Consider the following 13,841-nt stretch of genomic DNA (forward strand, 5'->3'; position numbering starts at 1 on the left):
CTATTTTCTCCCTTTAACCATAATAATATGACATCCAAATTTTGTCTCTTTTTTGTTTTTCAAGGTAGAGTCTCACTCTAGCTTAGGCTGACCTGGAATTTACTCTGTAGTCTCAGGGTGGCCTCAAACTCACGGTGATCCTTCTACCTCTGCCTCCAAAGTGCTGAGATTAAAGGTGTGCACCACTATGTCCAGCTCAAATTTTGTCTTACCTGGTGGATCTGTAAACAGAGGCTTGTCCAGTCCATTTACAGGCAAGGCAAATGCCGCTTCTTGAAATGGTCCCACAATGGGTCTTCTGGTCCTCCAACCCAAGTCGACCCCGTGCCTGGCTTTATTTTCACTATGCTGTGTGGCTACTTCACTGAATCTCATTCCAGACCTTAACTTTTACCAAAAACAGATTGCTTCACAAATTTGCTTGTCATCCTTATGCAGGGGCCATACTAATCTTCTCTGTATTGTTCCAATTTTAGTGTATGTGCTGAAATGAGCACTATTTTTTTTTTTATTTTATTTATTTTCAAGCAAAGAGAGAGGGGGGCAAGGGAGAGAGAGAGGAAGGAAAGAGACAGACAAGAATGGGCACACCAGGGTCTCAGGCCACTGCAAAGGAACTCCAGATCCATGTGCTACTTTGTGCATCTGGCTTTACATGGGTACTAGGAAATCAAACCCAGGTTGTTAGGCTTTGTAGGCAAATGCCTTAATCACTAAGCCATCTCTCCAGCCCCATAAGCATTATGTTTTTATTTTAATTATTCATTATTTATTATTATTATTACTATGGTTTTTCACTCTAGTCCAGGCTGACCTGGAATTCACTATGTAGTCTCAGGATGGCCTTGAACTCAGGGTGATCCTCCTACTTCTGCTTCCCAAATGCTGGGACTAAAGGTATGCACCACCATGCCCAGCCAGCCCAATTTTTTAAAATTAATTTTATTGGCAACTTCCATGATTGTAAACAATGTCCCATTGTAATTCCCTCATCACTCCCCCCACTTTCCCCTTTGAAACTCCACTTTCCATCATATCCCTTTCCCCTCTCAATCAGTCTCTCTTTTATTTTGATGTCATGATCTTTTCCTCCTATTATGATGGTCTTGTGTAGGTAGTGTCAGACACTGTGAGGACATGGATATCCAGGCCATTTTGTGTCTGTAGGAACATGTTGTAAGGAGTCCTATCCTTCCTTTGGCTCTCTATTTTTTTTAAATATTTTTATTTATTTATTTGAGAGAGAGAGAGAGAGAATGGGCATACCAGGGCTTTTAGCCACTGCAAATGAACTCCAGATGCATGTGCCCCCTTGTGCATCTGGCTTATGTGGGTCTTGGAGAATCGAACTGGGATCCTTTGGCTTTGCAGGCAAATGCTTTAACCACTAAGCCATCTCTCCAACCCTGGCTCTCTATTTTGTAAATATTTTATTTTTCTTTATTTATTTGAGAAAGAGAGAGGAAATGGCACACTAGGGCCTCCAGCCACTGCAAATGAACTCAAGATGTGTGTGTCCCCTTGTGCATTTGGCTTACATGGATCTTGAGGACTGGAACCTGGGTCATTTGGCTTTGTAGGCAAGCACCTTTACCACTGAGCCATCTTTCCAGCCCACAGCCCTATTTTTTTTTAACAAAGAATAAATGAAAGCTAGGTGTGATGGCACATGCCTTTAATCTCAGCACTCAGGAGGCTGAGGCAGGAGCATTGCCATGAGTTCAAGTCCAGCCTGAGACACTACATAGTAAATTCCAGGTCAGCTTGGGCTACAGCAAGACCCTAACTCAAAAAAAAAAAAAAAAGGGCTGGAGAGATGGCTTAGTGGATAAAGTGTTCCTTGCTCAAGTTCCAGGTCAGCCTGGGCTAGAGTGATACCCTAACTCAGAAAAACAAAACAACAAACAAAAAAGACAAAAAAATGTCAGGCTTCTGTAATTGATGGCTGATGTTGATGGTGAGATAGGAGGCAAAGATATGAGAATTTTCCAGAAGTTCAAGGAGAGCCAGCAAAGAGCAACAGAATGAGAATCTAGAGCAAAAATGATGCCACAGGGCCGGAGAGATGGCTTAGCGGTTAAGCACTTGCCTGTGAAGCCTAAGGAGCCTGGTTTGATGCTCGATTCCCCAGGACCCACGTTAGCCAGATGCACAAAGGGGCGCACACGTCTGGAATTCATTTGCAGTGGCTGGAAGCCCTGGAGAGCCCATTCTCTCTCTCTCTCTCTCTCCCTCCCTCTCTCTTTCTCCCTCTCTCTATCTGTCTATTTCTCTGTCACTCTCAAATAAATAAATTTAAAAAAATGATTCCACACAGCAGGATAGATGGATCAGTGGTTAAAGGTGCTTGCTTGCAAAGCCTGATTCCCCAGTACCCACATAAAGCAAGTTGCCCAAAGTGGTACATTTATCTGGAGTTTATTTGCAGGGGTGGCATGCCATACTCTATGTCTCTCTCTCTCTCAAGTAAATAAATAAATAAATATTTTTAAAAAGATGAAAATACATGTAGAAAAGCCCAGAAAAAGGCTTGAGAGATGGCTTAGCAGTTAAGGCACTCACCTGCAAAGCCAAAGGACCCAGGCTAGATTTCCCAGTACCCATGTAAGCCAGATGCATATAGTGGCTCATATGTCTGAAGTTCTTTTGAAGTGGCTAAAAGCCCTGGCATGCCCATTCTCTCTCACAGTCTCAAATAAATGAATAAAAATAAAAATACATTTAAAAATTTAATTAAAAAAAAAAGAAAAGAAAAGCCTGGAAGAGCTGGTGTGGTGGTGCACACCTTTAATCCCAGAGGAAGAGGTAAAAGGATTGCTATGAGTTTGAGGACACTGCTGCTAATTCATTGTTTCTGTTAAGAGAATCTAGCTAGCTAGCTATTGATAGAGATCTGCTGGAAAGTTTTCCCTAGCCCTGGAATAGCCCTTCAGAAGGGTCACTTGCTTTGGGAGTTCAGTAACAATGGAGTGAGGGAGTGTGCGCGGCCAGCAGCCGCTTTCCGGCGGGATGGAGGAAGAGGCGCGGCCACGGAGACACCTAGCGGTGAGGATCTTCACTGCTCTGTTCAAGTTTTCCGGGAGGGTCCATGCTGCGACCACTCTCTGAGGGGTTAGTAATAAGAAAATGAATTAGGGAACCTTAAATGTTCCCCTTTCACATCTCCCTTTTCCTGCCCTAAACAAAAGAATTTTAGGGCTCTATTGGGTGAGTGAAACTTCTGCAAAAGTATATAGCCTTAGGAAAGTTGGAAAACTGACGCCAAATTAAGCAACCAATGCTGTTGTTTCCCAAGCCCTCCAGGATCGTGGAAGGTGTAAATTTCATGCATTCAATTAATATTCATTAGGGAGCAGCAATGTGTTCCATCGAGCACATTATCTCCATCCTCTATCCTTTCAGGCCTCATAAAAACTTAGACCAGAGGATAATTACAACTTCCATTTATTGTAATTATAGGCTTTGCATTGTAAGATCACCCGTGTTCATAGTACTGCAAGGTGAAGATTGCTGTGCATGCCATTCAAGAAAAATAATTGACCACACATTTGAACTACAGTTGTGTTAAACATCAGAAATTAATCATTTATACCTGGCACATTCCTCAATGGCTTTAGAAGAGGAAAATCTAATGGCCTCATTCATTCAAACACGTAGGAAGTTCTCAGCACTGGGTTCTGGGATTTGCTTGTTAAAAGAGCAACTGGGACTTCCTGGTAAGACAGCAGCATACTGGCCACACCAAAGCAGCCTAGGGAGGGCAATAAACAGAAACACAGCAAAATAAACCCTGCTACTGAAAAGCAAAAGTCTACAAATTATTATCAACCACTGCAGAGAAGCAGGAGAGACCAAGATCTCCCAGAAAGAGGAAGCCAGGCAGAAGTCCAGTGAGGTGCCAGCGGCCCTGAACTGTGAGCCTGCCAGGCCAGTGGTACAGAGCGGCAGCAGCAGAAACAAGGTGAGAGGATTTTCCACTCACATCAGCCTCCGCGCAAAGTCAAGAAATCTGAAGGAGAAGTCAGCAGAGACCAGCTGAGCGGCTGCTGAAGGAGAAAACAAACAGACCAGCCGAGCAGCTCTGGTTCAACTCCAGGCACGCTGCAAAGTCTCCCTCCCCCAATGGTCAGGGCTGAGAACTTCCCCATAACTCATTCACCCCTGGCTGCCCCACACCCAAAGAGATCAAGGTGGGCACTCAGCATTAGTGAGACTGGAAGCCATCCCAAAAGGTAACAGGGCCTATTTATACAAAGCCAGGTATGTAGGCCTGCACTGGAAGTGCTAATCTCTCTTTCCATGTCAGGAAAGGTTATGTATTACATTTGAATTATATATATATATATATATATATATATATATGTATATGTATATGTATATGTATATGTATATGTATATGTATATGTATGTATGTATGTATTTGCTTTTTGTTTTTTAAATATTTTTTTAATTTTTATTTATTTATTTGAGAGTGACAGACAGAGAGAGAGAAAGAGGCAGATATAGAGAGGGAGAGAATGGTGTGCCAGGGCTTCCAGCCACTGCAAATGAACTCCAGACACGTGCACCCCCTTGTGCATCTGGCTAGCTTGGGTCCTGGGGAATTGAGCCTTGAACCGGGATCCTTAGGCTTCACAGGCAAACGCTTAACCACTAAGCCATCTCACCAGCCTTGTTCTTTGAATATTTTATTTTTATTTATTATTTATTTATTTATTTTTGGCTTTTCAAGGTAGGGTCTCACTCTAGTTCAGGCTGACCTGGAATTCATTATGTAGTCTCAGGGTGGTCTCAAACTCATGGCAATCCTCCTACCTCTGCCTCCCAAGTGCTGGGATTAAAGGCGTGCATCACCATGCCCCGTTCCTGTTTTGATTTTTTGAAGTAGGGTTCACTCTAACCCAGGCTGATCTGGAATGCACTATCTAGTCTCAGGGTGGCCTTGAACTCAGTGATTCACCTACCTCTGCCTTTTGAGTGCTGAATGATATATTCTTGCTTGGCTATACCCTTTTCAAGTGAGCGGTATTTTGGTTTTGACTATTGCTGCCTTTGATGTTTCCTGATTTTTATACACTTGTATAAATGCTCTGTATTGTGGGTTTTTTGTTTTTTGTTTTTTTCCTGAGGTAGGGTTTTACTCTAGCCCAGGCTGACATGGAATTCACTATGTGGTCTCAGGGTGGCCTCAAACTCATGGCAACCCTCCTACCTCTGCCTCCCTAGTCCTGGGATTAAAGGCATGTGCCACCATGCCTGGCCTTCTGTGCTGGTTTTGATCGAATGTCTATATTGATCAGTTGAATTTTAGAATTTTCCAGTAACTTGTTTCACCCAGTCTACTACAATACTTGAATAACAGGCAAACTCAACACCTAGGGTCACTTCTGCTATTTCCCTTGGAGCATAAAAACTGCACCTGGCACCTTAAACTCCTACACTGAAGATATATAAAGTCAGATGTACATGGCTAAGAACACTGCAGATAATTAGAAAACCCAAGCATCAAATTAAGTCAAAATGCAAAAATCTTTATAATATAAGAAACAAAAAAATCAAGACAATACAATCCCACCAAAATTATAAATCTGTCATAAATGACCTCCAGTGAAACTGCTTTAGATGAAATTCCTGGCAAAGATTAAAAAAAAAAAAAGATTATATTTATCATCAAAGAAATCAAAGAAGAAATGAAAGGAATCAAAGAAGAAAACAAAAACCTGAAGGAGAACACAGGAACCCAACTTAATGAAATAAGGAGGTCAATACAAAACATGAGTAAACTGGGCGTGGTAGCACACGCCTTTAATCCCAGCACTCGGGAGGCAGAGGTAGGAGAATTTCCGTGAGTTCAAGGCCACCCTGAGACTACAGAGTTAATTCCAGGTCAGCCTGGACCAGAGTGAGACCCTACCTCGAAAAAAAAAAAAAAAGAAAGAAAGAAAGAAAGAAAAAAACATGAGTAAGGAGATAGAAATAATGAAAGAATACCAATCAGAAATTAAAAAAAAAAAACAAAAACAGAGTAAGTCAAATAGAAAACTCTGTAGAAAGTCTCACCAGTCAAATAGATGAAGGAGAAAACAGAATATTTAAATGAGAAGACTAGGTGGCAGATCTAATTCAGTCCAACAAAGAGAAAGACAAACTAATAAGAAGGCATGAATGGGAATTTCAAGACATTCAAAACACTATGAAAGGATCAAACATAAGAATTCAGGGCATAGTAGAAGGAGAAGAATTTTACTCCAAAGGCAAAATAGGTATTTTCAACAAAGTCACAGAAGAAAACTTCCCCCAAGTAGGGAAAGTGATGCCAGTACAGATACAGGAAGCCTATAGAACACCAAACAGACAAAATCTGGAAAGATCCTCTCTTCGCCATATTATAATTAAGGTACAACACAAAAACCAAAGAAAATATATTGAAAGCAGTTAGAGAGAAAAATCAAGTCACATACAAAGGCAAGCCCATCAGGATGACAGCAGATTACTCAACACAAAATTTCAAAACCAGAAGGGCTTAGACTAATGTATTCCAAGTTCTGAAAGATAACAACTGTCAACCAAGGTTACTTTACCCTGCAAAGCAATCCATTCAGATAGACGGAGAAATAAGGACATTCTATAACAAAAGCAGACTAAAGGAATATATGAAGACAAAAACCAGCTCTACAGAAGATACTTGAAAGGATCCTCCATGCTGAAGAGAAAGAAAAGCACACATATAAGGAACCTGGAAAAAAACCATACTCAAATACTAGTTAATACGAGAGAGCAAAGGTAAAGCTGGAAGAACTACAGAATAAGAAAAATAGCAAAAATAAACACATACTTCTTAATATTAGTGGCCTCAATGCCCCAACTGAAAGAGACAGGTTTGCAAACTGGGTTAAAAAGCAGGATCCTTCCCCAGCACTCGGGAGGCAGAGGTAGGAGGATCGCCATGAGTTCAAGGCCACCCTGAGACTACAGAGTTAATTCCAGGTCAGCCTGGACCAGAGTGAGACCCTACCTCGAAAAACCAAAAAAAAAAAAAAAAAAAAAAAAAGCAGGATCCTTCAATTTGTTGCCTCCAAGAAATTCTCCTTTCTACAAAAGATGGACACTATCTTAAGGTGAAATGTTGGAAAAAGTTGTTTCAAGCAAATGGACCTAGGAAACAAGTAGTAGTTGCTGTCCTAATATCTGACAGGGTAGACTTCAGAACAACATTATTTAGAAAAGGTAAGGACAGTCACTTTATATTGATTTAAGGAACATTCTGACAGGAGGACATTACAAACCTAAACATATATGCACCTAACATGGGGGCTCCCAATTTCATCAAACAAATGCTATTAGAACTAAGGTCACAGATAACACCAAACACAGTGGTAGTGGGTGACTTCAGTACCCCACTCTCATCAATTGACAAGTCATCCTGGCAAAAAATAAACAGAGCTGCGTCTAGGTTAAATGAGGTCATAGAACAAATGATCCTGATAGATACCTACAGAACATTTCATGCAAATGCTGCAGAATACATATTCCTTTCAGCAGCATATGGAACATTCTCTAAAATAGAACATATTCTAAGACACAAAGCAAACCTTAACAAACATAGGAAAATTCAAATAATTCCTTACACTCTATCTAATCACAATGGGATCAAACTACAAACCAATAACAAGAAAAGCTATAGAGCATACACAAAATCAGGGAAACTAAACAATACTAAATGATGAATGTGTCAATGAAGAAATCAAGAAGGAAATAAAAAAAATCATAGAATCAAATGACAGTGAGAACACAACATACCAAAACCTTTGTGAAACAATGAAGGCAGTCCTAAGAGGGAAATTTATAGCTTTAAGTGCCTATATTAAGAAATTAGAGACCCAGCTATAGCACTCCTAGGCATATATCCAAAGGACTCATCTCATTTCCTTAGAAGTACGTGCTCAACCATGTTTATTGCTGCTCAATTTATAATAGCTGCGAAATGGAACCAGCCTAGATGTCCCTCAACAGATGAGTGGATAATGAAGATGTGGCACATTTATACAATGGAGTTCTACTCAGCGGTAAAGAAAAATGAAGTTATGAAATTTACAGAAAAATGGATGGATCTGGAAAGTATTATACTAAGTGAGGTAACCCAGGCCCAGAAAGCCAAGCGCCATATGTTCTCTCTCATATGTGGATCCTAGCTACAGATGACTGGGCTTCTGCGTGAGAATGAAAATACTTAGTAGCAGAGGCCAGTAAGTTAAAAAGGAGACATAAAGGGAAGAGAAAGGAAGGGAGGAGGATACTTAATAGGTTGATATTGTATATATGTAATTACAATTATTGTAATGGGGAGGTAATATGATGGAGAATGGAATTTCAAATGGGAAAGTGTGGGGGTGGGGAGGGAGGGAATTACCATGGGATATATTTTACAATCATGGAAAATGTTAATAAAAATTTAAAAAAAAAAAAAAGAAATTAGAGGGCTGGAGAGATGGCTTAGCGGTTAAGCGCTTGCCTGTGAAGCCTAAGGACCCCGGTTCGAGGCTCGGTTCCCCAGGTCCCACGTTAGCCAGATGGACAAGGGGGCGCACGCATCTGGAGTTCGTTTGCAGAGGCTGGAAGCCCTGGTGTGTCCATTCCCTCTTTCTCCCTCTATCTGTCTTTCTCTCTGTGTCTGTCACTCTCAAATAAATAAATTTAAAAAAATTAAAAAAAAAAAAAAGAAATTAGAAACTGGGTGTGGTGGCACATCCCTTTAATCTACCACTTGGGAGGCAGAGATAGGAGGATTGCCATGAGTTGAAGGCTACCCTGAGACTACACAGTGAATTTCAGGTCAGCCTGAGCTACAATAAGACCCTACTTTGAAAGAAAATAAGAGAAAGAAAGAAAGAAAAAAAGAAAGAAGGAAAGAAACTGAGCATGGTGGCACATGGCTTTAATCCCAGCACTCAGAAGGCAGAGGTAGGAGGATCACTGTGAATTTGAGGCCATCCTGAGACTCCATAGTGAATTCCAGGTCAGCCTGGACACTAGAGTGAAACCTTACCTTGAAAAACCAAAAATAAATAAATATATATATATAAATAACTTACAAAGGTCTCAAGTAAATAACTTAATGTTTTACCTTAAGGCCTTGGAAAAAGAAGAATTAGCTGGGTATGGTGGCACATGCCTTTAATCCCAGCACTCAGGAGGCAGAGGTAGGATTGCCGTGAGTTCAGGGCTACCCAGAGACTACATAGTGAATTCAAGGTTAGCCTGGGCTAGAGTAAGACCCTACCTCAAAAGACAAAAAAAGGGGGGGGCAAACTAAAAATCAGTAGATGGGTTGAAATAATAAAGATTAGGGCAGAAATTAATGGAATTGAAGCCTAAAAAACAATCCAAAGAATCAATGAAACAAAGAATTGGTTCTTGGAAAGGATAAACAAGATTGATAAACCTAGGCTGGAGAGATGGCTTAGTGATTAAGCGCTTGCCTGTGAAGCCTAAGGACCCCGGTTTGAGGCTCGATTCCCCAGGACCCACGTTAGCCAGATGCACAAGGGGGCACATGCGTCTGGAGTTCGTTTGCAGTGGCTGGAAGCCCTGGCATGCCCTTTCTCTCTCTCTCTCTCTCTATCTGCTTCTTTCTCTCTCTGTCTGTCGCTCTCACATAAATAAATAAAAATAAACCAAAATAAATAAATAAAAAAGATTGATAAACCCTTAGCAAATCTGACCAAAAGAAAGAAGAGACACAAATTAATAAAATTAGAGATAAAAAAGGCACTATGACAGCTGGGCGTGGTGGCACATGCCTTTAATTCCAGCACTTGGGAGGCAGAGGCAGAATGATTGCCGTGAGTTCAAGGCCACCCTGAGACTCCATAGTGAATCCCAGGTCAGCCTGGGCTAGAGTGAGACCCTACCTCAAAAACCAAAACAAACAAACATTTAAAAAAATCATAGGGACATACTATAAGAACACATACTGCACTAAGTTTGAAAATCTGAAAGAAATGGATGATTTCCTTGATTTATATGACCAACCAAAATTAAATCAAGATGAAATTAACAACCTATAAGAAGTACAGAGATGCAAACAGCTATAAGAAATCTTCCAACTAAAAAAAGTGCAGGCCCAGATGGATTCACTGGTCAATTTTACCAGACCTTCATGGAAGAACTAACACCAATGCTTCTCAAACTTTTCCATAAAATATAAAAGGAAGGAATCCTACCAAACTCCTTCTACTAAGCCAGCATCACCCTGATACCAAAACCAAAGATACAATTAAAAAAAAAATTACAGACCAATCTCCCTCATGAACATAGATGCAAAAATTCTCAACAAAATATTGGCAAACAGAATACAAGAATATATCAGAAAGATCATTCACCATGACCAAGTAGGCTTTATCCCAGAGGTGTAGGGATGGTTCAACATACATGAATCGATAAATGTAACAGATTATATAAATGGACTGAAGGACAAAAATCACATGATCATCGCATTAGATGCAGAGAAAGCGTTTGACAAAATCCAACATCCCTTCATGATAAAAGTCCTACAGAGACTGGGAATAGAAGGAACATATCTCCATATAATGAAGGGTATTTATGACAAGCCTACAGCCAACGTATTACTAAATGGAAAAAAACTTGAAGCTTTTCCACTAAAATCAGGAACAAGTCAGGAGTGTTCACTGTTCCCAGTTTTTTTTTCCAAGGTAGGGTCTCACTCTAGCCCAATATGCCCTGAAATTTACTATGTAGTCTCAGGATAGCCTCAAACTCACAGTGATCCTCTTACCTGTGCTTCCCGTTTGCTGGAATTAAAGACATGTGCCACCACGTCCAGCTTTGTCCCCACTTTTATTTAATGTAGTACTGGAAGACAGAGCAATAAGGCAAGAGACAGGATACAGCCAGACATGGTGGCACATGCAGTTAATCCCAGCACTTGGGAGGCAGAGGTAGGAGGATTGCCATGATTTTGAGGCCACCCTGAGACTACATAGTGAATTCCAGGTCAGCCTGAGCTACAGTGAGGCCCTGCCTTGAAAAACCTTTAAAAAAAGGGGGGGGGGGTATACAAATTGGGAAAGAAAAAATCAAATTATTACTATTTTCAGATGATATGATTCTATACATAAAAGACCCTAAAGACTCTACCACCAAACTGTTAGAGCTGATAAACACCTATAGCCATGTAGCAGGACACAAAATAAACACACAGAAATCAGTAGCTTTCCTATATGCTAACAACAAACACGCAGAGGATGAAATCGGAGAATCACTCCCATTCACAATTGCATAAAAAATAAATAATAAAGTACATTGGAATAAACCTAATCAAGGAAGTGAAGGATCTGTACAATGAAAACTTTAAAATATGCAAGACAGAAATTGCAAAAGAAAGTAAGAAATGGAAAAACATCACTTGTGCTTGGATTGGAAGAACCAATAATGTGAAAATGGCAATCTTACCAAAAGCAGTGTACACATATAATGCAATCCCCATCAAAATTCCAATGGTATTCTTCATGGAAATAGAAAAAAAAAATCCAAAAATTCATTTGGAAGCACAAAAAACCTCAAATATCTAAAACAATTTTGAGCAACAAATATAGATACCAAATTTTAACCTGTATTAAAGAGCAATAGTAAAAACAACAACAACAACAACAAAAAAAAACCCAGCATGGTACAGAATAGAGGACCCAGTGTAGCTCTGGGCAGCTGTACCCACCTGATCGCCAACTAAAGTGCCAAAAACACTCACTGGAGAAAAGACAGCCTCTTCAACAAATGGTACTGGGAAAACTGGATATGTATCTGTAGAAGGATGGAAATAGACTCTTCTCTCTCTCCATGCATAAGAATTAAATCCAAATGGATTGAAGACCCTAATATCAGACCCAAAACTATAAAACTGCTACAAGAAAAAGTAGGAGAAATGCTTCTACATATTGGTATTGGCAAAGACTTTCTGAATATATCAACACTTGCTCAGGAAATAAAACCACAGATCAACTGCTGGAACCTCATGAAATTACAAAGCTTTTGTAAAGCAAAGGACACTGTGAATAGAGCAAAGAGGCAACCTAGAGAATGGGAGAAAATCTTTGCCAGCTATACATCTGAGAGATGATTTATATCCCAGATGTACAAAGAGCTCAAAAAAGCTAAATAATAAGAAATAAAACAACTGAATTAAAAAAAAAAAAGGGCTATAGACAGGCCAAATGAGCCAATAGGTGCAATAGTGGCACATCTGTCATGGTGGAAACCAACTGCCCTCTAATTGGACTGGAGGCACGCTCCATGGGAGGGAATACACCCCTGATGCTGAAAATTTAAAACAGGGGTAGCCATGAGCCCTAGGGGTGTAACGTCTGCTGCTGTCTGGCTAAATGTATATACTATGTGTGGTGGTTTGATTCAGGTGTCCCCCATAAACCTAGATGTTCTGAATGTTAGGTTCCCAGCTGATGGATATTTGGGAATGAACACCTCCTGGAGCGAGTGTATTGTTGGGGGCGGGCTTATGGGTATTAAAGCCAGTTTCCCCTTGCCAGTGTTTGGCACACCCTCCTGTTGCTGTGGTCCATCTTATGTTGGGCAGGGGGTGATGTCCACCCTCTGCTCATGCCATCATTTTCCCTGCCATCGTGAAGCTTCCCCTCAAGCCTGTAAGCCAAAATAAATCTCTTTTACCCAGAAGCTACTCTTGTTGGGTGATTTCTACCAGCAATGCGAACCGGACTGCAACACTATGCTTATCAAACTGCCCAGTAAGCACTTCTCTTAATGTTCATACCCATATATTAATGGCTACTCTCACTTTTGGTAGAGAATCTTCTCTTTTCATATTGGCAGTGACCTTGCGATGACTCAGAAGGCATCATGGTGCTGGAAAGAAGTGACAGAGGAGTGCTCAGCACTGAACTATCTCTATCACATCTTCCAAGGCTCAGGGTCTATTGTGGAAGAGGTGGCAGAAAGAATGTAAGAGCCAAAGGAAGGGTAGGACTCCTTACAATGTGCTCCCCCCAGACACAAAATGGCCTGGATATCCATGACCTCACAGTGCCTGACACTACCTACAAAAGACCATCATAATAGGAGGAAAAGATCATAACATCAAAATAAAAGAGAGACTGAGAGGAGGAGGGGATATGACGGAGAATGGAGTCTCAAAGGGAAAAGTGGGGGCGGGAGGGTATTACCATGGGATATTGTTTACAATCATGGAAGTTGTTAATAAAAATAATTGAAAAGAAAAAATGAATAAAAGAATTTCAAATCTTAAAAAAAAAGGAACTAAATAGAAAACTAAGGAACTAAATATAGAATTCTCAAAAGGAGAAATACAGGTGGCATATACACATCTAAAAAAATATTTTACATCCCTAGCCATCAGGGAAATGCAGATTAAAACTATGTTGAGATTCCATCTCACTCCTGTCAGAATGACTACCATCATGAAAACAAATGACCATAAATGCTGGCGAGGATGTGGAAAAAGAGGAACCCTTCTACACTATTGGAGGGAATGCAACCTGGTCCAGCCATTGTGGAAATCAGTGTGGAGGTTCCTGAGACAGCTAAAAGTAGATTTACCATATGACCCAGCTATACCACTCCTAGGCATATATCCTAAGGACTCATCATACTACCTTAGAAATATTTGTTCAACCATGTTTATTGCTGCTCTATTCACAATAGCTAGGAAATGGAACCAGCTTAGATGTCCTGTTATTGAAGAGTGGATAATGATGATGTGGCACATTTATACAATGGAATTCTACTCAGCAGTAAAGAAAAAGGAAATTTGCAGGAAAATGGATGGATCT

The 13,841-nt window shown here is 40.4% G+C and overlaps 1 protein-coding gene and 1 non-coding gene across 2 annotated transcripts in view; both read right to left on the minus strand.

The window, feature by feature from the left end:
• The window catches only part of LOC123460667 (peptidyl-prolyl cis-trans isomerase NIMA-interacting 4-like), a 27,168-nt gene continuing 13,327 nt past the window's right edge, over nucleotides 1–13,841 (minus strand). The window contains exons 2-4 of the mRNA XM_045149133.1: nucleotides 3,672–3,751; nucleotides 213–387; nucleotides 1–47 (exon numbers count right to left, since the gene is read on the minus strand). Coding sequence (XP_045005068.1) covers nucleotides 1–47; nucleotides 213–387; nucleotides 3,672–3,751 — 302 coding nt within the window. The remainder of the gene's footprint in view (nucleotides 48–212; nucleotides 388–3,671; nucleotides 3,752–13,841) is intronic.
• On the minus strand, nucleotides 396–497 carry LOC123461113. The gene has a single exon (XR_006637431.1). It is a non-coding gene; the product is annotated as a U6 spliceosomal RNA (small nuclear RNA).

This window comes from Jaculus jaculus, chromosome 5, assembly GCF_020740685.1.
Source record: "Jaculus jaculus isolate mJacJac1 chromosome 5, mJacJac1.mat.Y.cur, whole genome shotgun sequence".
In the NCBI taxonomy this organism is placed as follows: Eukaryota; Metazoa; Chordata; class Mammalia; order Rodentia; family Dipodidae; genus Jaculus; species Jaculus jaculus.